The sequence below is a fragment of the Epinephelus moara genome, chromosome 24 (genome assembly GCF_006386435.1).
Source record: "Epinephelus moara isolate mb chromosome 24, YSFRI_EMoa_1.0, whole genome shotgun sequence".
In the NCBI taxonomy this organism is placed as follows: Eukaryota; Metazoa; Chordata; class Actinopteri; order Perciformes; family Serranidae; genus Epinephelus; species Epinephelus moara.
The window spans coordinates 10,159,711-10,186,534 of NC_065529.1; the positions used below are offsets into that span (position 1 = coordinate 10,159,711).

General features: G+C 40.4%; 1 protein-coding gene across 2 annotated transcripts in view; it reads left to right on the forward strand.

The window, feature by feature from the left end:
* lhfpl4a (LHFPL tetraspan subfamily member 4a) overlaps positions 1-25,613 on the forward strand; it is a 75,884-nt gene extending 50,271 nt beyond the window's left edge. The window contains exons 2-5 of one of the 2 annotated variants that reach the window (XM_050036946.1): positions 4,927-5,163; positions 15,106-15,122; positions 19,676-19,708; positions 25,029-25,613. In XM_050036946.1, coding sequence (XP_049892903.1) covers positions 4,927-5,163; positions 15,106-15,122; positions 19,676-19,708; positions 25,029-25,082 — 341 coding nt within the window. In that variant the 3' untranslated portion in view covers positions 25,083-25,613. The remainder of the gene's footprint in view (positions 1-4,926; positions 5,164-15,105; positions 15,123-19,675; positions 19,709-25,028) is intronic. The other variant, XM_050036947.1, reaches the window with a different exon arrangement.
* The last annotated feature ends 1,211 nt before the right edge of the window (positions 25,614-26,824 follow it).

Below are 26,824 nucleotides of genomic sequence, written 5' to 3' on the forward strand. Positions count from 1 at the left end.
CTCAAGTAGGAGTAAAATTACACACTTGAAAAAAATACTCATAAAAGTACAAGTACCCAAAAAATCTACTTAATTACAGTAACGTGAGTATTTGTAATTCGTTACTTCCACCCCTGCGTTTTTGTGACTATTTTAGTACTGTTGCTGCTAGCCTATAGGTTCCACCAAAAACAATAAGTTCTAACATTCAATAAGTAATATTTTAATATTTTCTTTAATTTAATAATTTTCTCGTCTTTATTGTAAAAGATAGGCAGGGCTTAGCCCTGCTAGCCTATTTTTACCAGCCGTCTCTGGAAATGTTACTTGTAGATTTCAAGGATTTTGTGTCATACAGACACAGCTGGTCCTCAAAGAAATTGATGAGGTGATCCTCCTTTTTCTTCATTCAAAACTTGAAACGGGCATCACTGTAGTGTGTAGTGACCTCTAGGATAATCACAGCCTCACGAAACTTTACAGCTACAAATTAGAGACCTGAAGCATTAAGAGGATGTTTGGCTTTCTTAGATATATTAACAATAAGGGGGTTTCTTGGCAGTTTCCAGCACAGAGGTGCTCGCCATCCAGTTGTAAGAAAGAAGCAATTGTTACAGAGATCTCCAAATGTCAGAAGTTTTTGATATCAAATCACAGCATGACTTTTTCTGTGGTGTTCCTCAAGGTTAATGTGGTATACTGGAGGGATCTCTGATAATTTCTATGAATTCTTGAGTGGTAAAAATGCTTAAATTTAGCACCAAATTTGTGTAACAAATGTTATCAACCCAAACATTGTTGTAACAACTTATGAGACAAAAGTGAGCATTGGAATGGTCATTATATAATGCCATAATGATGTTCTAAGCCTAACTTTAAAAGTTAACAAAACACAATGTTTATTACATATTTATGACTAGAAAAACTTGACATACAGTGCTAAGCTGCATCTCAAATTTATCATGTGGGTGTGTGGGTCTCAGAGGGTTAACTACAACCCCTTAAGTGCATTTCAACAAGAAATACTGCAATCACTGAGCTTAAAACTACGGAAGCCCTAAACGGCCATACATACATTTTATTTCCTCTGTTTTCTCGTGATAACGAGATAATTCCTACGTTTTCCCATGATAACGAGATAATTTCCCTCCGTTTTCCCGTGATAATGAGATAATTTCCCTCTGTATTCCCGTGACAACGAGATAATTAATTTGAGAGATAATGAATGAAAACGTCCAGTTTCTCCTGAGTGAGAGGAGCAGACTGATATGCACGCTGCAAAACACAAAACAAAACACAAACAAGCAGAGAACTAGGTTTAACGTTGGTGTTCAAGGAGACGTCAGTCAGCATGACATGTCACTGTGATGGAAATCTCAGGCCTATCACGTTTCATTCATTATCTCTCAAATTAATTATCTCGTTGTCACGGGAAAACGGAGGAAATAAAATGTATGTATGTATGACCGTTTGGGGCTTCCGTATAAAACAGCCGGGAAGCTAAGCTAAACTTTTCAAGAAACTGAAAACCCAATATGCAGCTTAACCCTTAACCCAAAAACATGTTATTGATATCATACTATTTAAATTCTTAATTTATCATTTATATTTTTAAAAGATTGTAGTTTTTGTATTACTACCCCAAGCTTCCATCAGTGGGTTAAAGAATGGCACACTGATTGTGGGCTTTGTGATCTTTGTTACTTGGGCAGATCTGTCACCTCTTTCTCTTTGGCTGATCTCACTGAGGACTCTACAACAGAACAAGCCAGACATTCTACCTCTGATGAAGGCCTCCAAGTCCAGGGAGATTCACAGCACAGAATCTGGATTCCATGGCAACCTTACCATGGTCAGCTATGTGAGAAAGAGATGAATGGGTGTTGTTCTTCTGAACTGTTGTTCTTCTTTTGAGCTTGATGCACTGCGGCAAAGTGGTGGCTGAAAATAGCAGAAAGAATAAACTGAAGTGATCAAATTCTACAACAAGACCAAAGGAGGTGTAGACACCACTGTCTGTGTCTGTGATAGTTGGCACCTACACCTGCAAGTGCTAAACACACAGGTGGCCCATAATGATGTGGTTCAACATGCTTGACATCGCCACCCTTAATGCTCACACCTTTTTTACAGCTAAGCACCCTGAATTCAAGAGTGGCTTTACCAATGCATGATGGCTCTTTCTCAGTGAGCTCTCAAAGGAGCTCGTCACACCACGCATGAGGAGTTGACTAGAAGGCTGCCCCAAACTGTAAACCCCAATCACTGAAGCAATGGGAAGATGGGGGTTACAAAAGCCCATGGACGTTGGAACTATTTTCTGTGAGTGGTGGGGTGGGATTTTTGTTGGGAGGGGCGGGGGAAGCATGCTCACTTATCAATGATTAAGGATTTGATTTGAAGTTATTTTATAATAACATGCAGTTATAAGAGAACTAGAATGAATGAACACGGCATCTTTATTGTTAACAAAATGAAACTTTGATAACTAAATCAAGCCATTTAAGGAACATAACAGCATTATTTGTAACCTTGAATGAAAAAAAGAAAAGTCTGCGCTCCTGACTCAGGGCTTTCATGCATTTCCAAAAGTGGACCTTCTCTCAGTTGACCTACTGATGAAGATTTTAAGCAGGGTCGAGACATCGCTTTCATCCACAAGGTCACTGTGAGCGTTCATAATGGCCAAATGTGTTAGTCTCTCCTGCGTCATGGTTTTCAGCCTGCGCAAGGCTGAGAAAGAGTGCTCGGATGCCGCAACAGACATGGGCAGGGCCAGACAGAGCTTAATGAGCTTCTCCACCTCCGACAGCATGGAGCGGGTTTGGGGCTGCAAGGTTTGCAGGATGGACACAACATCCTGGATGGTGCTAACTTCTCGTCCCCTACACACATCCCTCAGTATGTCCAGCTCAAGGCTTAGCCACTCTCGTGGAAAGGGGGTCAGTTCCGGGGAACCCACATCTCCTCGTTTCCCCTGAGCCGCCTCAAGAACTGCCTGCTCTCGCCCTGCAGCTACTCGGAGTACCTCCTGATCAAAACGCCGCTCCACCTCTGAGCGCAGCAGGTCCAGGGTCTCAAACAGTTGTCTCTTCCACAGGCTACTGTATGTAGTCAGGCAGGCTGCATATCACATCAAAAGCATAGATCTATGTATTAATGATATGAAAGAGATAAATGCAAGTCAGACCAGTTGAGCTTAAATTCAGATTCTTTATTTTTTTAAAGCGTAATGCAGTGGGTAGGGAGGCTGATGGGGTGCGGGGAGGCGGACCGCACCCCCCGCACCCCTAGTCCCGACGTCTATGCAAAAGCCACAATCCAGCTACAGGAAAGAAGCAGACAGGGCCATCCAAAGAGAGAGAGGTATCAGGTCTGCCCGAGTAACAACATCGCAAAGTCAACAATAGGTGTGGGAAATACAGTGTGCCTGTGTGCAATTATCACAGCCAGAAACAGGAAGTTTATCACAACTGCATACAGTAAGGAGACAAGAAGGCAAAATAGGAACTATCCCATCAAGAGCTTCAGCAAACACTGTCACTTACCAGCAGGAAAATAAACGAGAGAGGAACGTCAGTTTCACACATGCACGTACACATACACACAAAAAAATGACTTTTGACAATTTATATTGGTATTTTTTGTTGTTTTTCAGTTATTTAAAAAAAAATTTCAAAATGTTAAGAAGTGAAAAAATAAAACATATTTCAAATATGAAATCTTTCTTGTGTGAACCAAAGTATAATACAATGTATATACAAATGATTATTCTTAACCAAAATGACAAAAATGGCATATAAACATACTGATTCTAATATGGGTCATTTTTGACCTAGCTATGAAAGAGTGTATGGTCTAACCACTCATGTATATAAGGGTTAAATCTATTTACTTTTTTCAGTTTGGGATGAATTCAAAAACTTTGGCTTCTTTTCCATTGCAACTGTAGCCACAGCTCATAGTATTTAGAGTGGTCCACCATGCCAAAATAACAGGTGAAACACGATTTCTCCAAGACAAATTTTAAATCATGAAATCTGGTGGTCGTAACATAAACCTATAGGGTCATTAGATTCTCCAGCTGAGTCCTGTGTTTCTAAGTTCACTAACACTGAAGATATTGTGTGAAGAACATCTTCACTACCCTGTAGATCTCATTTCACTCTTCGAACAAAAAGGCAAATAAGAGGATTTCCCAAATGCTGAACTAGTCCATTAATACAGGTTCTAATGATGTTCACTTGGGTGTAAAATAATGTGACAACAGCTGAGTTTGATGTGCCTCTGGAGCCTGCCTGCCAGCTGCTCCACATGCTTCTTTATTCATTTCCTTTCACACACTCTCTCTCCTTTATGTTGGCATGTTCTGTCTCTCGATTACTCTCTCAGTTCAAAGACTTGACTGTACTGAAGAGTAAAGAGAAGAGCTGAGATTGAGTGATGAGGCAGATACTGGAAACACCAATGCAGCAGACATACAACCCTGAGTAAAATGGAAAAAAATAACATTCTGCCTTCTTTCCTCTGCTTCCCCTCTTTTCTCTCACTTTCATCTTGTTAACTTCATGTAACCCTCTGCCCGGACTGCTGTTCTACACCCTAAACCTATTTTCTTTCCCCACCTGCTTCACCCTCGTGTTTCATTGCCCTGACTTTCAATCTTGCGTTGTTCTCTAACTCAACCCTCTTCCCATATTGATTTTCTTTTCTGTGCTGCTTGTCAATGGAAAATAACCCCGTCACCTTGACCCATCACTCTGCACATTATTACATACACTGCCACTGACAAAATCCAATATCACACAAACCAAATACCATTACACTGTTCTGTATGTGACTGCCATATCCATCTCACACAATTCCTCATCAATCGTTCTACTCACAACTCCCATCCATTCTTTGTTCTGTCTCCTCATTCCTTCATCCCTCCCCTCTGCCCTCCAGCCGTGTGTCTGGTGCTTGGCTGTATCATCTTCCCCAACGGCTGGGACTCAGAGGTGATCCGGGACATGTGCGGAGAGGACACAGGGAGGTACACCCTGGGCAACTGCTCAGTGCGCTGGGCCTACATCCTGGCTATCATTGGCATCCTGGACGCCCTCATCCTCTCCTTCCTGGCCTTTGTGCTCGGCAACCGGCAGAGTGACTTCCTGCAGGAGGAGCTGAAGGCTGACAACAAAGGTGAGCGGAGGAAAATGAACAGTTACAAGCATTAAAATTACAGGTGATGGAAAGGGCCAGGAGAAGTGAAAAGAAATGTGTGTTGTGGTTACAATATAATAACACTGTGCATTCCAAACTCTGTCAACGTTTATGTCAACTCAAATATGATTAAATAAGTAAATTAAGAGATAAGCTGATCAGCACAGGGCAAAAAATATTGAAATTCAAATGGTCGATTGATTGTTTAAGACATTTATAAAGTTACATGACCAAATATTTACTGCTTACAGGTCTAAAAATGTGAGGATTTACTGCTATTTTCCATTGAATTTCATTGAACTGTAACTCTAATGTCACTGTACATAGTGCACTGTTGCTCATAAAAAATAAGCTATTACATTGTATGGACAAAGTGTAATTTATTACAGGGAAACTTTACCAATTTTCAACCAGTTCTCTGTCATCACAATGAGAGTAGTATGTGTGGTGTGTGCAGACGAATGGTGTTTGGCTTCCTCTTGTGCCATAAGAGTCTGGATGAAGTCTGGACAATGGATAAATTCAACTGTGTTTTCTGTTTTTAAGTTTTAAAGTTGCTGAATCAACAAAATTATTGAGGTTTTGAAAATATGCATACGTGCTAAATTAAAGACACATGTTGGCATGCATGATTAATGTGTTCATTCAGGGTGTGGCCAGAATAAATCAGCATACTGTTCACATTAATTGACCAGAAAAGGATTTCATGTTAGCACACCACATCATCATACAAACTTTACTAGGACGTAGACATGTAGCTACTTTTTCTGTAACAGTGCTAAATGAAGATGTCCTCAGTAGTGCTGACTAAGCTGATAAATCCTGACAGTCCTCAAACTCGCACTGTAATTACAACGAATCCCTCAGCTGTGTGGTTGATATTTATTGCTGCTGTATTATTAAAAAAGATGTTGGTCGTAGCTTTCTCGGTGTATGACTGGTGTTGCGATGAGAGATATCGCAGCATCATCAAAGGAGGTGAAGACTGTCTTGAGAAGCCTTAAAAGAAATGAAGAATAACTCCAATTCCTCTGAGTGTGTGGAGGAAGTTACCATAGTTACGAGTTAGATTCCAGAAGGATGAGGCTGTAATTTCCTCTTGCTGGATATGTTTCTGTCTGTTTATGTCTTTTTCTCTGTCACAGTGTCTCTCTCTTAGTTCATTTGTTTTTCTTTCTTTCTCAATGTGTTTGTGTCTATCTCTCGATTCTTTCTCTCCATAGAGCATCTTTTACATCAGTAAGTCCGTAAACATGAGCAGATGTCATGCACAAACATTTGCATAGATGCCTGCCATCATACAAGCATGTGACATTAAAGATAAACTCTGACTTTGTTAGAGCACACAACTGCACCCTCTAATCTATGAAAAAAAAATCCAATTGATATCTTAAATGTCAACTGTGCAGAGAAATTAGTTCGGATATAAAAAGGAATCAAAATGTAGAGGCAGCACAAATGCGTAGAATGTCAATCGATCAGCATGAACAGAGCTGAGCAGACATGCCTCTTGAATTAGGCAGCATACATATGAGGATTACTTCCATTTAGAAGTAATACAGTGTGTTTTATCCTGAGCTGCAGGACTGCACTTAAATAAATCAAGCTGGGTTTATAAGCTACTTGATGCAAGAGAGATGCATCAAAGTACTTTCTGTTTCACAGTCTCTCATTACTGAAGAGAAGACTTCTGCCATGCTAGTTGTAAAGACTTAGTTTTTTCACATACTGTGATAGAGTGATGGTCACAGTGAGCTGAAGCTTTGGAGTGTCAGTCTTTTTTATTAGATAAACAAGTCTTTCTGTAATTGTTGTCTTTGTTTTCAATGATCTCTATCAGCACCAGAAACTTGTAGGAGAAAACACTGGCAGCCAAACTGACCAATCACAGTTCTTTTCGTCTCCATGTAGTGTGTCCATAGTCATTTGTAAACAATGATGACATATGCAGGGCTGCGCACACAATGTGGCAACAGAAGTGATGTGGAGTGCAACAGCTTGTCAAACGATTCCTGGACATTAACCACCAAACACTGCCAATGCTACCTAAACAAATTGACTTTGACAAATAGTGGCCAACATCTAAATCCTTGTGCTATTAGTCTGTGTGTAGAAGACATTAGCAAGGGGCCCAATATTGAGAGGGCAGATACATATATGTGTTTTGTAGCATTTACACTAGTGAGAAATTACAAGTATGCAAGTCATGATATGCTTACAGCTATGTTATCTGTGGTCTTGTATAGAACATCAAAATACCGTAACACAGATTCAGAGTTTTGTGTCTTAAAATCAGAAATCCTCTCCAGCCAAAGACAAGGAACCAAGACCACTATGGATGAGGCTTGGGTTATAATTAACAAATCGGAAAAGTAACACCCTAAAAAGGAATTACAGCTGCATTTTGTGTTGGCTTGCAAGCTAGTTCAGAGCTCAATTATATATAGTTTTTTTGCAAACATGAATTCTACTTCCTCTACTCCTATTTTACTGTAACATGAGATACTGTTGTTGTCAATGTGCTTAACAACCTGCAGCCATGGGCACTGCTGGTGTTTCAGTTTAACCAGTGACCGTGGTTTCAGCTGAACGCATCTGTGGTTGCTTGTAGTACCTCACATAAGTGTTTGGTGTACAGGGGTAGTAAATCCAAAAGTGCAATGGCTATCCTGGTGCTGTCTAACAACTGCCGTGGCCTGCATATGGGGCAGAATGCAGGGGATAAAGCTCGACGTCTAGTTGTTGACGGTCTCTTGAAAGAGTCTGACATCTTATGTCTACAAGAGACTTTTTTAGCCAAACAAGACTTGGATAAACTGAATTCCCTTGACCCAAATTTTCGTGGGGTGGGCAAGTCAACAACTGATCTCAGCACAGCAATTGTCAGGGGCAGAATACCAGGGGGGTGGCTGTGCTCTGGGACAAAAGGCTTGATGCTGTGATAAAACCGATTAGGCTCAATGTTGATTTGTGTATTGCTGTACAGTTTTCATATAAAAAAAATAGTTTTTTAATATTTTTTATATTATTTATTTATTATTATTCCAGTGGAAGTGGGGTGTAGGGGATTTATGGCAAGATCAGCTGTCTCACTCCTGGGGGTACTCGGAGTAAAGGGACAGAGTTTGAGGAAGACAGTGAAGGAAATGTCAGATGAAGCAGGTAGATGTAGTCAGTGGATCTGGATGAGGAGGAATAATGTCAGTTGGGGGCCAGCAGGGGGACCTACTAGGCAGGGTACATAACTCCTTGAGATCGAGTGGAGAGATCCACCAATCAGTTCTCTCAGGAGAAAATCCAGGAAGAGGAAGGTTATTTAAGTTTGGGAGTGGCCTATTTGAATCCCTTTTGTTTGAGACCATGCTGCAAGGTGAGTGTCTTTGCTGATTCTGTGAGTTAATCTTTTCTATCTCCCTTAACTTTAGCTTATATTGGAGTTATGATTTGTAGCGTGTGAAATAGGGTATGGTGAATGTGCTAGGAAAGGCAGTATCGGCACGTGCGCTACCTGGAGCTTGCATAAACGGAGCCTGGGTTTGTTGAAGGTGGCAGTGCTGTTTGGGCTGAGAAAGCCTGTGAGTTTATCTTCTCTATCTCCTTTAACTTTAGCTCATATTGGAGTTATGCTATGTAGTGTGTGAAATGTATGGTGAATGTGCTAGGAAAGGTAGTATCGGCACTGTCACTACCTGGAGCTCACATAAACGGAGCCTGGTTTGTTGAAGGTGGCAGTGTTGTTCGGGCTGAGAAAGCCATGTGTAATGTAAGGTAAAGGAGGTTGTTGGGTTGGTGCAGGGAGCAGTGAGAGCTGGCATTAGGGGAGTGTCTCTGGGATGCCAGAGATCACTGTCTAGCCTCCTGGAGGTGTCGTGGGACCAACTAGACGAAACACTGGTGAAAGGAGGTTCCCACCTGATGACCCAAAGACGTGTTAGTTATCACTGCTCATTGGTCTGTATAGTTAAGCCTTGCCATAATAGCTTATCATAGGGCTTAGGAGGTTATTCACTGAATGGTGATCCTTTATCTAGAGCACAAATTTCTTGTGTTTATTTGAACTATCAATAACTTAACTCACTTTTGTGAGGATAACAAGCTCATACTATCAAGTATGAGTGTTACTGCCCATATACAGCTATACATACATAAGTGAAGCCTGGCACACCACCTCATGGCGTGACCATTGTATTAGTACAGCTGATGGTCATGAAGCCTTAGAGAACATGAATATTAAGTATCGGGCGTCAGTAACAGATCATATACCCTTAGCCTTCATTATTAATGTCAACTCTAACCACGGAGGATGTCCTGGATTACCATAATAACACAGACAATTACCTAAGGAATATGCTTTTGCCTAAAGATGCAATTATGTGTAAGGATGCCAATTGTACGAGTGAGCAGCATAAGGAAGACCTCTGTACAATGTATGATGATGTAGTGGCCACTCTGTATGATGGAAGCAACCCGTTCTATAAACACAATAAGCATGGCAAGAAGTACAACATTAGACCTGGTTGGAATGTGCATGTAGCCCCATATCATGCTGAAGCCCATGAAGCCCATAAACTCTGGGCCATGGCTGGTAGACCTAGGCAAGGCCTGGAACTTGAATATAAAAAACTTGCAAATGCAAGATTCAAGTATGCTGTTCGCTTTATATCCAAAAATGAACAAGCCATGAGGGCTGACTCCATGGCCTACAAAATGCTCTCTAATAATGTGAATGACTTCTGGAAAGAGGTGAGAGCTCTTCATAATTGTAAACCCTCACTCCCATGTACAGTTGATGGAGTATCTGGAGTGGATAACATTGCAGAGTTATGGAGGCAACACTATAGTTCCCTGTTTAACTGCATAAAAAGTGATCTTGAGTCCACTGTGTCCAACAGAACACAAAACAACCAGACATTTTGATGCTGGTAATAGTTTTAAGTCAATGCTTAAAGCTTGCTAACTGGTCTGGATGGCTGGGGTAAAACACCACTTCCATTGCTAACGTGCGCACATGTATTTTTGATGATGTCGGTGGTAGTTATATTTTTGAGCTACGTAGCATATGTAAAACATTAATTCAGGACTATAAATCCATTTTAAAGGTAAAGTATGCAGGAATTGATGGTCGCTGATGGCTCCTCCTCCCTACACTGCCTGTACGTACACTGCAACCTACTGTAGTATCAGAGTCGGCAGTAGAACAAATCTAATGGGGGGGTAACCAGCGGGGGGCACAAAATGCCATTCAAGAACTCAATATACAGTATGATGTAAATGCTTCTTAATATGAGTTTGCCATCAACAACCAACACACTAAACCAGCTCCAATTACAAAACATTCTGCAAAGTCCCTCTTTTTAATACACACACACACATACCCACACACTGTGCACCCAAACTGCAAAAAAAGGCCGATGTGCGAACCATGTTTCTCCCTCTCTCTCCCTCCATCTCTTTCTCATACAACACACACACATAGTCCATTATACGCGTCTATACGCGTCTATTACAACATCATTTGAAACGATGAATCTCCAGACTCACTGACTGGATTTAGACAGACCCAAACCCAAACATTCCACATTTTGCGTAATAATGAAAGCCAAGGCTGGCGCCAAGAAGTGAATTAAATGCGTGTCTTACCTTTAGAAGAGTTGCAAGCAGCGACTGTTGGTGCTGAACCTACTAAGAACAGTGTCCTTCCACTCAGTTGTACACTTTATGGTTAAGTCCCTTTTAAACGCCAGATGAACCAAGTGGGTCTTTCTTTTGTGGAGCATTACGCGTCTGTGGTCTGAAAATATGTTTCTCAGGGTGGAGAATGAGTTCTCACACATGACTGTGGAGGCTCCAAATGTTAAATCATGTTTGAAAGCAGTCAGTACACTGGGCATTGCGGTGAGATGCGAGTGGTACTTGGAGATGACGTGTTGTACAGTCCATTCCCCCTCGACTGGCTGCGATTGTTTTTGCAAGCTGAAAAACTGTTAACCAACCTCGTACCCCATCTCAACAACAGGCCATCGTGACAAGTCCATAATATGTTTCACAGCCTTCACATCCAGAAATGTTCAACTTTTTGGGTTCAATGCAACAAGTGCACAGGCCAACTCGGAGTTGCGCTTGCTGAATCTGTGGTCCATTTCTCCAAGTACTGAATCAATAGTGCTATAGTACTGTCTCTTCAGTCCTGTTTTGTCATCATCATCAGCGTGTCCTGTGGTTCCCTCAATGACATACTCATCCATATTAGCTGCTGCTTTGCGTCTCCATTTGGAAATCGTGGGTCTCAGTGTAGCGCTCGCAGCCACAGCTGCGGCCGCATCCCACACTTTATTGAACTCCTCATCACAGCAGAGTTCTCGCACACAGGCTGTCACAAGTCACTAGTGGGCGTCCTCTCTCTGAAGAAGCTTGTTTGGTGGATCCAGCAGGGCAAGAACTGTGTGCACTAAGTTAGCAATGAATAAGAAGCTCGGCTTTGGTCATCTTGCGCAGCAGGCCCACAGCCTCCAAAGGCTGGTACAGTATCAGTGCAGTATCAGTCTCAGTAAATAGGGATGTCAGGTTGTTGAAGGATTTCAGGATGACTGACACAGTGGCGAGATGTCCTGTCCATCTCTGTTCCAGTTGACATTTAAGGTGCACACCCTTAGAGTGCACAGCAACTGTCGGCTTCTTGCAGAATTTGTAATGGGCCTTATACACATGAAAAAAATCCACTTCAGCTGTCTCTGCTGACATTGCGTGTACTGTGTAGCGTAGTGTAGTGTAGCTGGTGATTCAGACAGTGTACATAAGGTATGTCACAACCGAGCTTCTCTTACAGTAGCTTCTGGACACCACCATGTTTACCAGACATCAGAGCAGCTCCATCAAATACCTGGCCAAGAATCTTTGATGTGTCCAGGCCAGCTCCATTTAGCTCCGCCAAAACGGTGTCTGTTAATGTCTGTGCGTCACCTTTAACAGCAGTTGCTATGGTTAGCGGATGCTCTGTGACCACATATGACTCATTTACAAATCTGATGACAATCTGTCATGTGGGGTCACAGGTCCCATCTACTTTCAAAGTGTAATAGGAGTCCCCAACCTCCTCCACTATAGCCTCAGTCACCACACTGGTCAGTTGAGTTCATTCTGAATGTCATGACAGGTGTATGTGGCGTTGCGTGGGATTGTTTTCACAACAGCTGCCAAATCCAGGTCCTTTTTAATCGTATAGTCCAATAAAGTCTTCCCTCGTAGAGACAGCTGGTTTTCTGTCAGAAATCCCACAACATCAATGAGAGAGGAGACATAATACCTGTTCTTTCGTAGTTGGTCCGCGTTGAGAAGTGTTGAAATCTCCATTCCAGCATCAACGCATCTCTCTCGCTCCTTCCACAGTGTGTAGGAAGAAAGATGCTCCTTTGAAGATTAGTGTTTATGAAATCCCCAATCTTACTCTGTTGAATTTTTCCAGTTATGGAAACCAACACTCACAAAAGCATCCAGAGTTTGAGACCTGCGGTGGCAGCTAAATTGCAGACAAAAAAAAAATAAAAAAATGCTGCATTGGCTTTGATGCTGTATTCAAGCCAGTTGCGGTTATGAAAGCAGGGACAAATGAGCGCTTCCTTCCGCTGAAAATGCCTGCAGGGTACTGCTGTAAAACAATTTAGTTGGGCTGGTCGGCCCCAAGGTCATCCACCGGTGCTATTCACAGGTAGCACTTAGGCTAGCAGATGCATTGCTAGCTGGCTCTTGCTCTTCAGAGGCAGCGGTGCTGGGGCTGGGCACATTTGCTCCCTCTTTCATAGATGGAGCTTGAGGAAGCCTTAAAGAGGCAGCACCGTGTAGCCACTTTCTTATTTCCATTCTCCGTTCGAGGTGTTATTTCAGTCTGATAATAGCTTGCTCTCACTGTGAAAAATGTTAGCTCCATCTTGCTAACTGACTGCGCTGTCTCTTGACGTAATGGCAATGAATCAAACCAGTAGGGCATGGCCCGCGAATGCCATCAACCCCACACTACAGTTGTTGAAATGGAAAAGCTGATGCTAGCAAGCTAACTTAATTGCCAGTACCCACATGTTCAACAAAAAACAGGCCTCAGTCTTAATCTTCTCCTTCACTGAAAGCCAACCCCAGATTTATTCTCATTTTGGAACAAGCTTTGTCCACTTGGCACTTCTTTTTGCTATATTTGCATTTTTTCAACGCTGTGTCCGCAATTTTTGTAGCTTGGTCTTCAATGCATGCTGCTGCACCTCTTCGCTACCTTTTTTTAAATTCCCAACCTCATCTGTGCAGTGTGGCCAGGAATGTCCTGTACATAGCAAAGTAAGAAGAAAATAATGAAATATGGGCAGAGGACAGAGAGATAATTATACCGTCACACACTGAGAGTGGGTCATAAGTGGTGACTGAGAGGGATTACTTCTATACGAGTCTATACATTGGTTTTTTTTTAGGAAAATCCTACATAGTATATTTTTAAAGTAGAGGCTGTGGCAGCTCCTTGTGTCTTCATCTTCCTGGCACACACATACATTGTGTGTTTCAACATGTTTGTTGTTGTGGCTAAAATCAAGGACTGCAAAAACATTGCAGTGATCAAATTCACACAAACAAAGACAGATAAAAAAAAAATCAGTCAACAGTAAATTCTGCTCTGCAGACCACACAGGTGTTTTCAGTTGTTCTGTCTTGCTCAGGTTCAAGTTGGTTGGAGTTATGCTGGGAATTACTTTGCATTCTTATAAGAATGATTACAGTGGAAGCTGTCCTGCCTTTGCAGATATACAAGAAAACCAACAGTAGAGTGAGTGAAAGCCAAGGACAGTCCTGAGAAAAGGTTTAATCAGGCACAAGTAAAAGCACCTGTGTGGATAAACCATAATAGTGGTGATGCATGGGTCAGGGTTTAAATCCTGCACCAATCCGCCCAGTCCAACAAGTAAACATATGCATTAATCAATGGCCTGAACCCGACCTGAATCGGAGCTGAAAGTTTCTGGTAATGACTGTCGCCGATAACAACCTACTAGCTGTTGGCTATATAGTATGACATTTCCAGTAAATATCATAGTATATAACATGTGTTTTCTGTTTAAAAAGTACAAACTTAGAAAGACAGCAAGTACTCACCCATCTTTTAAGTGGTTACGCCTTGAAGTATGACATTACAGAAGTGCATATTTAGCAGATTCTGCATGGACAGGGAAGCGCTTGCTGTTAGGACACGGTGTTAGTTACACGCAGAGCAAAATATTTTTACCGGACATTATGACCGCAGAGTTATAAATATGATTATTATCAACAGATTTTCCTGGTCAAAAGCTAAATAACATTAAGGCTGAGTACAGCAGCTGAAAAAGCTGCTTACTGTGTGAGAGATAGGAGGAGAGATGAAGAGAGGGTGGATGTTGGATTAGTCTATTTCACAATGTTTCTGCACGTTATTAATAACTTGCTCAGAATGCTGCTTTGTCACTTTATTACCTACCCACCCACCTGACACCCACTTATCCAAACTGCCCAGCCTGCAGGTCAACCCACAGGACCCACAGGCTGTGGGTCAACCCACTCATCACTACACAGGTGTATGGTGTCTTTAATGTGTCCTCTACAGGACAGTGTAGCATTTGATAAACCAGAATGTTTAGGAAATGAAGACAAAACTTAAAGGTTTGCATAGCAGGTCTTCTGCAGTGATAACTGCTATCACACACACACACACACACACACACACACACACACACACACACACACGGCTTTGTATGAACTATTACTATGTATGGACTACAGCAGGACCGCTGATATTACAGTACTATACAGTATAGTGCATTTTAGCCTCTGTTAGCCTCCTGCTGAAGTTCAGTTTCCAGGTAAATAAAGTGAAATTATGACTCTTTCTCTTTTGTATTTTTTTTTTTACAGATTTTGCTGTGTCAAGGGTAAGTTCCCATTATTGTTGTTATCGTGTATGATTGTGAATAGTCTGTGTGTTGTAATGCATGGCACAGTGTGTATCCGAACACATTAACACTGTACCTACTCAAAGACAAAGTACCGTGTAATACATGTATTATATGCAAAACACTCAGAGGCTGCATGTGAGAAAAAAAAGGGAAGAACAAACAAAAAAGAGGACAAACAAATTCATGGACATAACATCATGGACATAACATAAATACTATCTTTAGTGGGATGTAGCTATGAACTGCTGATGACTGACACTGATTTTTACTGAAACTTTTATTATCTTATTAATTTATAAAAAGGCTACAAATACATCTTTAAAAAGATACATTATTGATTTTCAACAAGCTTTGTATCATAACTACTGAGGAGGATTAGGGCCATGTCAAAGAAAAAAGGTCGTAGATTTCAAGAATAAAGTCGTAATATTACGAGAATAAAGTCGTAAATCCATGAAAATAAAGTCTTAATATTGCGAAAGTCAACCTGTCATTTTAGGGAGAAAATAAGTCAGATTAAGAATAGAAACCCGACGTAACATGGTATAAAAAGCTAGAAAGTGTTACAAACAGCATTGCGGTGACTAATATGTGTTTTAACAGTACTGAAGTACTATAATGTGTTACCCAGGCCAGCTCCTTATCCCTGCTGCTTTCAGGCAGCCTTAGGACACAAAGTAATACAGGATACATTGTTATAGGTAGCCTATATGAATGGGAACACACTCAACATGGTAACGCACAGTGCAGCATCACCCAGATGTTCTCATCACTGGCACCCTTCTATAATGTAGTCTGTAATATAACATAACAACGCTCAGAGGATATTTATTTTCTGGTGGCGCACTTGCAAGTGGAGTGGGATGTATAAATGACAACTGAATAGACGCGTTAATAAACGCGTTACATGACATTGTAAACCTAATAATATCACCTGAAATCTGCATTTATATCACTTTGGCACTGCTAAAATGTATATTACTGTCACCCCCAACAATGTTTGTTGGGGGTGACAGTAATATGTTGTTGTTTTTTATTCTTGTAGATTTACGACTTCCTTCTTGTAATATTTCGTCTTTATTCTCGTAGATTTACGACTTTGTTCTCATAATACTTTGACTGTATTCTCATACATTTAAGACTTTATTCTCATAATATTTCAACTTTTTTCTTGTCGATTTACAACTTTATTCTTGTAATATTTAGATTTTTATGGCATAAATTTAGGACTTTTATTCTCGTGATATTTCAGCTTTATTTTCGTAGATTTACCACTTTATTCTTTTAATATTTTGATTTTATTCTCGTAGATTTATGACTTTACTCTCATAATGTTTCCTCTCCTAACTCAAATCCAAATGCGTCATCCAGCACATTTTTGCTGGCTCTAGGGCTGTCGCTCGAACTACTGGTAGAACTTCCTGTTACGTTACTGCCTATGTCTCGCCTAAAATGTCTTCAGAAACATATTTTAATGTACTGTTTGGCTGAAATACAGTCATTTGTGAACAGGAAAGGAGCATCATACTGTTTCCTGTATTATAAAAACAGGCTGAAAATACTGAAATTAAACTGTAAAACTAAGCAGCACTGATCAAATATAATCCAAGATTCTGTTGCTTTGTTGCCTATTTCTCTCCTCAAATGTTTTCAGAAACATTTTTTAGCTTACTGTGTAACTGTAATTTGAGATTTTCCACTACCAGACGGCTGCCATTTTGTTTCCTGTGTTGAGTTTGCATCCCCCATCAACAGGAGCATTTACTGGTTCAGTGTGGTGCAGTGTATTCTGGTAGTTGTATGTATCCTACCTCTTGAGCAAAAGTGAATGCCATAGCCCTTTTTCTCTGTTTTGTCTGGTCATGTAGCACCAGTGACATAGGCTTGCCGCTTTTTACTACACAGACAGGTCAGGCAACACATTCTCACTCCAACCTTGTTATATATCAGACTTTGGTCATGGACTTTTTACTTCATGATATGATGGGCAAGGTAGCCTGGGTGCGTTGGTTGTTGACGTTCTGGGACATCGTGTCAACTTCAGCCTGTTACATGAATTGTCTGTTTTAAAAACACACTTGTGTTTTCACAGGAAATGTACAGTTTACATATAGTCTCTTTCAAAATAAATGCACTATGTCAGTAAAACACAAATTTATGGTTTTTTTTTCATTCAATAACAAATGCATGTGGTTATGTTTAGCCAACACGCGCACATGGTTGGGTTTAGGTAAGAAGAACAGGGTTTGGCTTTACAATCATGCGGGAAGCGAACAGCTGCCCCCGGGGGAAAGTTGGTTGCCCTACTTTTTTCATCAGTGTCTGTCGTTGGAAGTCACTGTATTTGACAACTTTGGAGTGAGAGTTTTATCAAAAGATCATCCCTTCAGCAGTGAAATATTTCTTTAAGTTAACTTCTCTATGACTCATCATGATTTAATGCAGGATGTATCACGAATTTCTTTTGCTAATTGAAATACTCTAGCTCTGCACAACCTGCCATAGCTGCATGCATTTCAGTATATCTATTATCATCTAAGAAAAGTGTTAATATGTCTCTGTTCAGACCATCTATTAAATCTCATGCACAGATTGTATCTCGCAGTCACATACTTGTCAGAGTAATCCTGCTAGCTATTGTCATTTAACACGTCACAGTGAGTGCAGTTTCCCCTCAGCTGACTCTACCTGGTGTCAGGTCAGATATCTTACACTCCTCCTCACGAGAGAGATAATGTGTGGTCACATTAGAGACTCTGATAAAGTGATACATTCTATTCAGGTAATGTTGGCAGGCTAAAGGGCTGTGCTGAGGCAGAGGGGTAGAAGAAGAGGAGGAATTAGTGAGAAAACAAAAGGTGGTGGCATGCTGTAGGAAACATCCTCAGGCATAATTCTTTCCCAAAGGAGCCAGGCCTACTGCAAATGGAGAGGAGACGTCAGGTCGAGAAAGGCCTTTCACTGAGGAGTGTGTCTGCTGCGTACACCAGGCCCTGAAGCTTATCTCTGTGTGTACGTCAGCATCAAAGACAGAGAGGGCAGAGAAAAATTACAAGCCAAGCTGATGTACAAAGAAATCCCTCAACACAAATGTGACGTGAGCAGCTGGGTGCTCCGTGCATAAAAAATAAATAGTTAAAAGCACCAGCATGAAGAAAATCATCTCTACCTCTTAGAATTTTACAAGAGGAAAAGATTGGGGAACTCTAAATGTGTCTTAATAATTTTTTCGTGCCTACTCTTGTATATTTCAGAATGAAAAAATGCATTAATATTCCAATATGTAATAATTGTGGTGTTTCTTTTTTGTTTGTTTTTTTTACATTTCCAGCTTTTATTGTGCATGTATTGTTTTGATGCAGATGAAAAGCTGGAAGGTAAAAGTTTGTGACTGTGCAAGGAAACTAATTAATTTAATTAATGAATTAATTAAACGTCACACCCATGCTGCCCATGATCCCATCCTTCCAGCTCTCCCATTTATACAGACATTTGGCACTTTAACCACCTCCATTCTCAGCTCAGAGCTGAGACAACTTTGTGTCCACATTGTACAACTGTATTTTAAGCATAGCACAGTGAGGTGGAACAACAGCAAGAAATTCGGGCATCAAAGAGGTAGTGTAGAAGTGGCCATAGTAACAGGGCTAACTGTTAGCATCACAAAGCTAACATCACAGAAAGGACATAAACAGGTTTAACAACAGACCTTCGTCCATATTTCTTTTTTCTTTTTCTTTTGTGAAAAAGTCAGTAATAATCTTTAACAAGATGATATGTGCATTTTACATAAAGTATATAAACTACAAATAAAGTATTTTTAAAAAATAAATTTAAATGAATAATTTCTTATTTTGCAGACTTGCAGTGATGATTGGCAATGTATATGTTGATGTTGTTCAATGTCAAGTCTGTATTTGATAATGTGAGGATACTATAAAATGTACGGTAGCTGTCCTGACACAAAATCTAACACAAGGGCCCATCATCAGTGTGCACTGGGGCCCACCCTAACTAACATACGCCACTGTCCAGTCCATATGTCAAAGTATTCTAAAGTATACTGAACCCTAAATGGCTGTACAGAGTGTGTGTGAATGTTTAAGCTGGCTAGCAGGTGGCACCGTGCATTCATACCATACAAGGTGTGATAGAGGGAATGTGACTGTCGGGAAAAAAGTACTTTGAGTAGTCAGAAGACTACAGAGGTGCTATAAAAGTGCAAGTCCATTTAGCTTTTGTATGTTGAGTGTGAAACAGTAATGAACAGGGGCAGTCATAGCCTGGATTTCATGAGAGTGGCTTGTGAATTTCGGGTTGCTAGTTTGAATCTCTGGACCAGTGAGGGTCCGTAGTCTGGCCTGTAATAATAGTTGTGCTAAACCACCACACCACAGAGCAGCTCCCAATGTGTATGTCTGAACTGGTGAGAATGTGAAACATTGTTTGTGTTAACTTTCTTTAAAAAGACATTTATAAAAAGAAATAAACCATGATGATCTGATTTTGAAACTGTTTCCTCCCTTAAGCTCCATCTTGGCTCATCTCTACGAATGGATGGAGTAAGACCAACCAGTTTTTTCCTATTAGTTTATATGACGTGTTGATCCAGCTCTGCAGCATGTCACCCTTGCATGCACTCGGATCAGTTACCTTTTAGTGAGGAACTGATGGCTGTCCTCTCCTCTGTCTTGTGAAAGGCAATGCACTGTGAAACCCCCTTTACCTCTTCTTATGTTGTCTTTGTGTTGAATTTGCTCAGTTGTAATAGAAAAGTAGTAGCTGTGTTCTAGCCACTGATGGTGTGAATGATGCACTGGTTAAATTCTTTTTTTTTTTTTAAAGATTTCTTACACTGAACTGCCAAGTTAAGGTAGAAGGGCACTACTAAGTGCAGTCCATTTACCATTTGTGACAAGTTAGATGAGGTCAGTGGACTTTCACGTATACATATTACCCACTAGGTATCCTGAGTGTGTCTCTAGTTTACGTTATGGAACGACATGTCAATTTACACCTATTACACTGGTTGTGTCTTTTTAAAATACATTTCCATTTTCACAGGAAATGTACAGTTTCTGCTCGTTAGATGCATAGCCTACAGTCAAAATAAACTTACATCGGTAAAACACTGTGTATTTACATTTATTTCACAGTGGAACTAATGCATGTGGTTAAGTTTAGAAAAAAACATTATGGTTTGGCTCTACATTCATACGGGAAGCAAAGAACGGGCTTCCTGGGTGAATGTCCAGTGTTGTTGAGCTGCTTTCTTAAATGGTCTTTATTATGACCTCATTATTGACAGGTCAGTAAGTAGCACCCATCTGCATCACAAGCTTCTGTTAGTGTGCCTTTCTGTTTATCTAATAGAGGGAAAGGCACTAATACATTATTTATTTGATGAATCTTTCATCTCTTATTAAATTTTTAAAAAAATTTGATGCAATGTTAGAATAAATACATATAAAAATATATTCAATTTGAATCCTCCTGTATATAGTAGGTATTACATTTTAAACCAGTAGAAAAAAAGGCTCTCTAAAATAATACTGCATTGAAAGAGGGAGTGTGGAAAATGCCAGAAAAAATGTATTGAAGGCGTGACCTTTCAAGCCCATTGAATTAGTATGTTTCTTTATGTTTGTTTTTCATCTCGCTGGCTCACACTGACTCATATGTCAGAGTCCTTCTGCCGCCTCTCTCCCTTCCATCTGCAACCGAATAGAGCAGAGCAGCAGACATAGGAAGGAGATTAGGTGTGAAGAAGACTATCCAAAATCTTCTTCTTCATCTTCATCTTCTAACCGCTTCATCCTCTTGAGGGTCGCGGGGGGGCTGGAGCCTATCCCAGCTGACATCGGGTGAGAGGCAGGGTACACCCTGGACAGGTCGCAGGGCTGACACATAGAGACAGACAACCATTCATGCTCACATTCACACCTATGGACAATTTAGAGTTATCAATTAACCTAGTCCCCAACCTGCATGTCTTTGGACTGTGCCCGGAGAGAACATGCAAACTCCGCACAGAGGGGCTCCCACACCCGGGATCGAACCGGCAACCCTCTTGCTGTGAGGTGACAGTGCTAACCACCACACCACCGTGCCGCCCCTATCCAAAATCACAAACTACAAATGATGATGATGAGATGACACAGCTGGTGCAAGTCAAACACGTTTTAGTGGTTTCAGAACCAAGAGTCAAATAAAGTTAAACATGCATTAATCACTATTTTTGATATTAACATTGAATCCAGTGACTGGATGAATGAATTGTAGTGTCACAATATAAAGCAAAAGATCCAGATAGTTGGTGGAGACCAAAACAGAAGTGAAAGAAGGAGCGAATACTGAACATCACATGACCAGAAACAAGGATTCAGGGACAGGCCATGGTGGTGGCTATGGATCTGTGGTGTTTTTCTGCCTCCTGGTGTGCAAACATTGATTCATGCAGCATTAAACAAATGTCACATGACTATCAAATGGCTTGAATCATCTGAAGAAGCATGAAAATCAGGCTAATCAAATTGCATGCAACAACAGCGCCACAGAACGTGGAGGAGACTGACGTCACTGTATTGTTCTTTGTTATATGTCTGTCACTGTGACGCTTAAATTGATTAAAGGGGATGAAAAGGGGTGTAACGTTGCATTTTCTTTTTGCTGCTGTTTTGTGTCAACTGTTTCTGGAGTTTAAGATGTAACTGCATCATAGAATTAAAAGTGGTTGCACCAAAAAAAATAGTTCTTATATAGTTATTGCTAAATATTTACACTCAGTAACTGCCAGGGATAACTGCTGCTACGTTTAATATATTGTTTGGGCTGTTAAAACTACCATTATTGTAAGTCATGTTACAGGTACTGATGCAGTAACTTATTGTTTATGTACTTTATTGCTTTTGGTTTTTTAGGTTTCAATGATGCAACTCAATTTAGTAAATCGCTTTGAAACTATGCTTGCAGTAGCTTGGTAGGACTTCATGCAGATTATGTTTAACGAGATCCTGGTTGCTAAAAAATTCTTGTAGTTGAATAAATCAGTCTCCAGAATGACAAATCTGATTCAGCCCACAGTGAATGTAAAAATACAAAGCCAGTACAAGCATTAATGTTTATCCACCTTATTCCTGAGGGACTGTCTATGGTTAGACTCAGTGGCTAATCATGGTGGCTAACCACCAATGGTGGTTCTTTTCAAAAGTAATTCACCTTTAATTTAGCAAATACTGCTTTGCTTTTCATTTAACAGATATTTAACCAACAGTAAATTAGTGTTTTCTAAAATGTCCTTGCAGGGCTCTGGTACATGTTGTGCTTTCCGCAACTCTAACATTACTACTAACCAGACCAAGCTAGATTTGATTCTTCAACCACAGTGTGTTGACCATGCACCCAGAACAAAAAGGGATTGTTCATGTAACCAGCGGTACAGTTTCATTTGCCAACCTCCAGAGAGGAATAGGATGCCACCCATCCCGTATGAGACCAGATCATCTCGTATTGAAAAATAAAACGCACTGTCCTTCACTGACCCAATACAGGACTTAATTTGTCCTGCATTTTCTTGCAAACCCTATTCTGATACTGTATATAGGCCTACAGTATGTTTTCATGTGTTTGGAATGACAGAAGAAATAATACACCATAAAAGTTTCAAGAGCGGAGAAGTATCAAATCAGAATTTATGGAAGTGAATGACACCTACAATGACAGGTCTGTCGCTCAATGTCACTACATGATATTTGTGTCTCCCTTTCTGACTGGATTCTCACCCCTCATTAGAAAATTGCCAATTATAAAATAAACTCAGCATCATACCTTACATTATGTATTTAGTCATCTAGGCTGAGAATGTGTTAATGATTAATTGTTCCTCTTTCACATCATAAAAAATGAATGTCTAGAATTATTTATTTTACTACTACTATTATATGACTGATATTACTGAAGTCTGCTACTAAATTCAGTGTCATGTTTCACTCAGGAAAACTCTGATTTAATAAATCATCATCAGCAGCAGCAGCAGACAAGTGGAGCATCATCTGAGAAACATCACATTTATTCACTTAACATGGAGCTGAAATTTATACCGAATGTGTTAATGTCTGTTTATGAGTTGTAAGAAATCATAGATCATCTTTTAGAAGGAGTAGATGTTTACTGTACACTAGCTCAGGCTCTGTTAAAGTTAACAATATGACAAGCTAACTGTTAACGTGCTTGGTTAAATATGAAAACAACAAATGTTTTGAGATGGCTGTCAGAGATGATAGAGGTATGGTCACATTATACCATGTGAGGTGTAACAGGTGGTGTGTTCTACATGTTTTATTTCCCAGTCCCTCTTGAAAAGAGGATTAGCGTACTGTTAGTGTACTGTTACCACTGGAAAACGCCAGTCTCAGTTCAGCGCTGAGAGTCGTGCACATAACTCAGGCAAGGTATCATGAGGGCTGGGAATAAGGTGGATATCAACTTCTATTTTGACTCACTCCCTTTAAATGTTCAGTGTGTAGGATTTAGTGGCATCTGGTGGTGACAATGCAGATTGCAACCAACTGAAACCTCTACCATGGGCCAAGCGTGTAAGAGAACAACGGTGGCCGATGTGAAAATACAAAATGTCTTTATTTAGAGCCACTGTTTGGTTTGTCAATTCTGGGCTACTGTGTAAACATCATGGTGGGCTCTGTATAAGAGATACAAACAGCTCATTCTGAGGTAACCAAAACACAATTCTAATTTCCAGGTTATTATAAACGAATGAAAACAAGTCAAACTAATGAAAAGTTATGAATATGATATTCCATCTCTGCCATTAGATCCCCCTTAATCCCACACACTGGACCTTTAAGTCAGTGTATGTGTTCATTTATACTTTCGACCTCTCAATTTCGAATTATGTGGTTTTGTCTCCCTTAAAGTCAACATTATATATTAAATATACACAGTGTTGAGAAGCTTACTTTTGAAATGTAATAGGTTATAGATTACTAGTAACCCTGTTAAAAATGTAATAATGTAATTATTTAAATTACCTTATCAGAGTAATGTTACCATGGTAATTACATTTGATTTTTCTAACAAATATTTTAAACTGTCCAAAGACATGCAGGTTGGGGACTAGGTTAATTGATAACTCTAAATTGTCCGTAGGTGTGAATGTGAGCGTGAATGGTTGTCTGTCTCTATGTGTCAGCCCTGTGATAGTCTGGTGACCTGTCCAGGGTGTACCCTGCCTCTCGCCTGATGTCAGCTGGGATAGGCTCCAGCCCCCCCGCGACCCTCAAGAGGATGAAGCGGTTAGAAAATGAATGAATGAATGAATATTTTAAACTGGGTAATAAAGCTGAAAAAAAATTCCAGAAATAGGCTATGCCAATGGAAGACATTCCTGCACGGCCAACAGATGCAAAGCAACACAATGAATGTTTCATTCCACATACAATCTTACAACTGAGAAGAATATGTCCAGACGTAACCCCTCTGTTATCACCAACATTTTGATTAGTAACTGCAGTGTAATTCCTTTTTTCTCGATAACTGTAACTGATTACAATTACAGTCATTTGTCATTTCATTACAAGTAACTAGTTATATTTAACTCCCCAACACTGAATATGCATTTGTTATTTGTCACTTCTGTGGCTTCATAAACACGGCTCAGTGTGTGCCAGTGTTGAAAGTGTTGTTTCCAGTACAGTACAGTGTAAAGTACACAGCATGAATGAGTCCTGCTGCTCCCTCCTGTGTCACTCCCTCTTCTCTTGCTCACCTGATTAGGCACATTTCTCATCAAACATGTCTATTTATTTTTTCTCAGTTAAGATGTTTCTTGATGCTGTTTCTCTTCTCTCTCTGTTCCCCCTCCAGATTGAAATCCGGGACACCAAAGATCCAAGATTTGGAGTCCAGCGGTTCCACTGAGAACCAGACTTCCTCTCCTCTTCTTCCAATCCCCCACCTCCATCCGTCCTGCTCTTGCTCCTCCTCTTCTCTCTGAAGCTCTTCAGGTTAAACCTTTGATCTGGGCCTGGAGGCCAAACTCCAGCAGTTTGTAAAATACAGCCGAAGTGGAATCACCTAACAAAGGCAAACCTGGTGTGATGGAAGAGAAACACATCCTGAGAGGAAGTATGATGATCAGCTTTACCAAACTCTGGGATAAAATTATTCCTAACACACAGTGTTACTGTCTCTAATGTTGCTATAAGAAATATTATGAAGTTATTGATAATGATGATTATAATGCTTGCAGTAGGAGTATTCTATGAAAATATACATATTTTTATTGAGTGGGAAAAGGTGTTTTCCACCTTTAAAAGCAACATTATAAAGTGCATATGTAAAAGCACAAAGGTGCTACTTCTGACAAAACAGAAAAAAACAAGAACAAGGAAAAAAGATGATTTTGTACAGCCACAGAGTAATTTTGAAGTCTTTTTCAGGCCAATTTTCAACTGCTCTTTGTATATGACAAAGTCTAATCCCAGGAACTACAGAAATAAAACACATATGTAAATGAGATGTTTGTATGGAAACAGGGTAAAAAGAGGGATTTTGAGGCACTTTTTTGCCCCCATACATGACACATCTTTGTACGCTGTGGAGTAGAACAAAAGAAAAAAAGGTGTGGGTTCCACTTGTCTTTTAACCCTGCGTGTACCTTTGAGCCACCCATCATCCTTCAGCCCACACTACACTGAGAATCAAACAAGGTGAGAAGCAGAAACACATCCTCCCTGTCCCCGGCTCTTTAATTCATTCACATGTCACTACATTCTGTCTCTTCATTTCTAAAGAACGTTTCCTCCCCCAACCCACTAGACACATTCAGTTGTGCTGTAGTTTGTACTAGGTTTTGTTTGTATGTTCGCCACCTGGAAAGGCCCTGCATGCTGCATCTATCTCAGGCTTGCAAAGATGAGGCTTCCTCTAAACACTCAGCAGGGCTCAGACTCCGTTAAGTCAAACTGGCAGTCTGCTGCACTATCCAGGCCCACCAGCTGAAGAGCACAGAGCTGAGCCTCCATGTCGAGAGGACAGACCCAGCACAGACTTTCATCAAGACAACAGACACCATGCACCGTGCTGCTCCCCTGTTCTAATTCAACACAGGACCCTTTCTATGTAGAGAGATTAGTGCTTAGAAATACATACATTTTTAATTTGGCATGTCGATTCTGGAAAGATGACGCAACTGAATGCAAAGGCTGGATAGCAAGTGAGAATGGCCTAGATGTATTTTATTTAATTTTACCTTTAAATCTACAGTTTTAGTGCGATGTCACACATGAGTGAAGTTATCACCAGCGAATATTCGCTTCCTGCTCACTTCCATTCAATGAAAGCAGACAACGCGTTCTCATCCCACCTCGTCAAATATTGGCACTTTGTCAGTGGACTTTCACGTCCATATATGACATGCTAGGTACACTCCTGCGTCTGCTGACATTCTAGGATGCCATGTCAATTTACGCTTGTTACATCCATTGTGTCTTTTCAAAATACACATCCATTTTCACAGGAAATGTTACATGCATACAGTCTTTTTCAAAATAAACTAACAATAGCCGCGTTTCCCAGATCCAGTTAAGAAGATCTTAGCGCTAAGAGCTTTTAAGAACACTCTTAAGCCGCCCGTGAAAGAAAAACGCGTTTCCCAGATT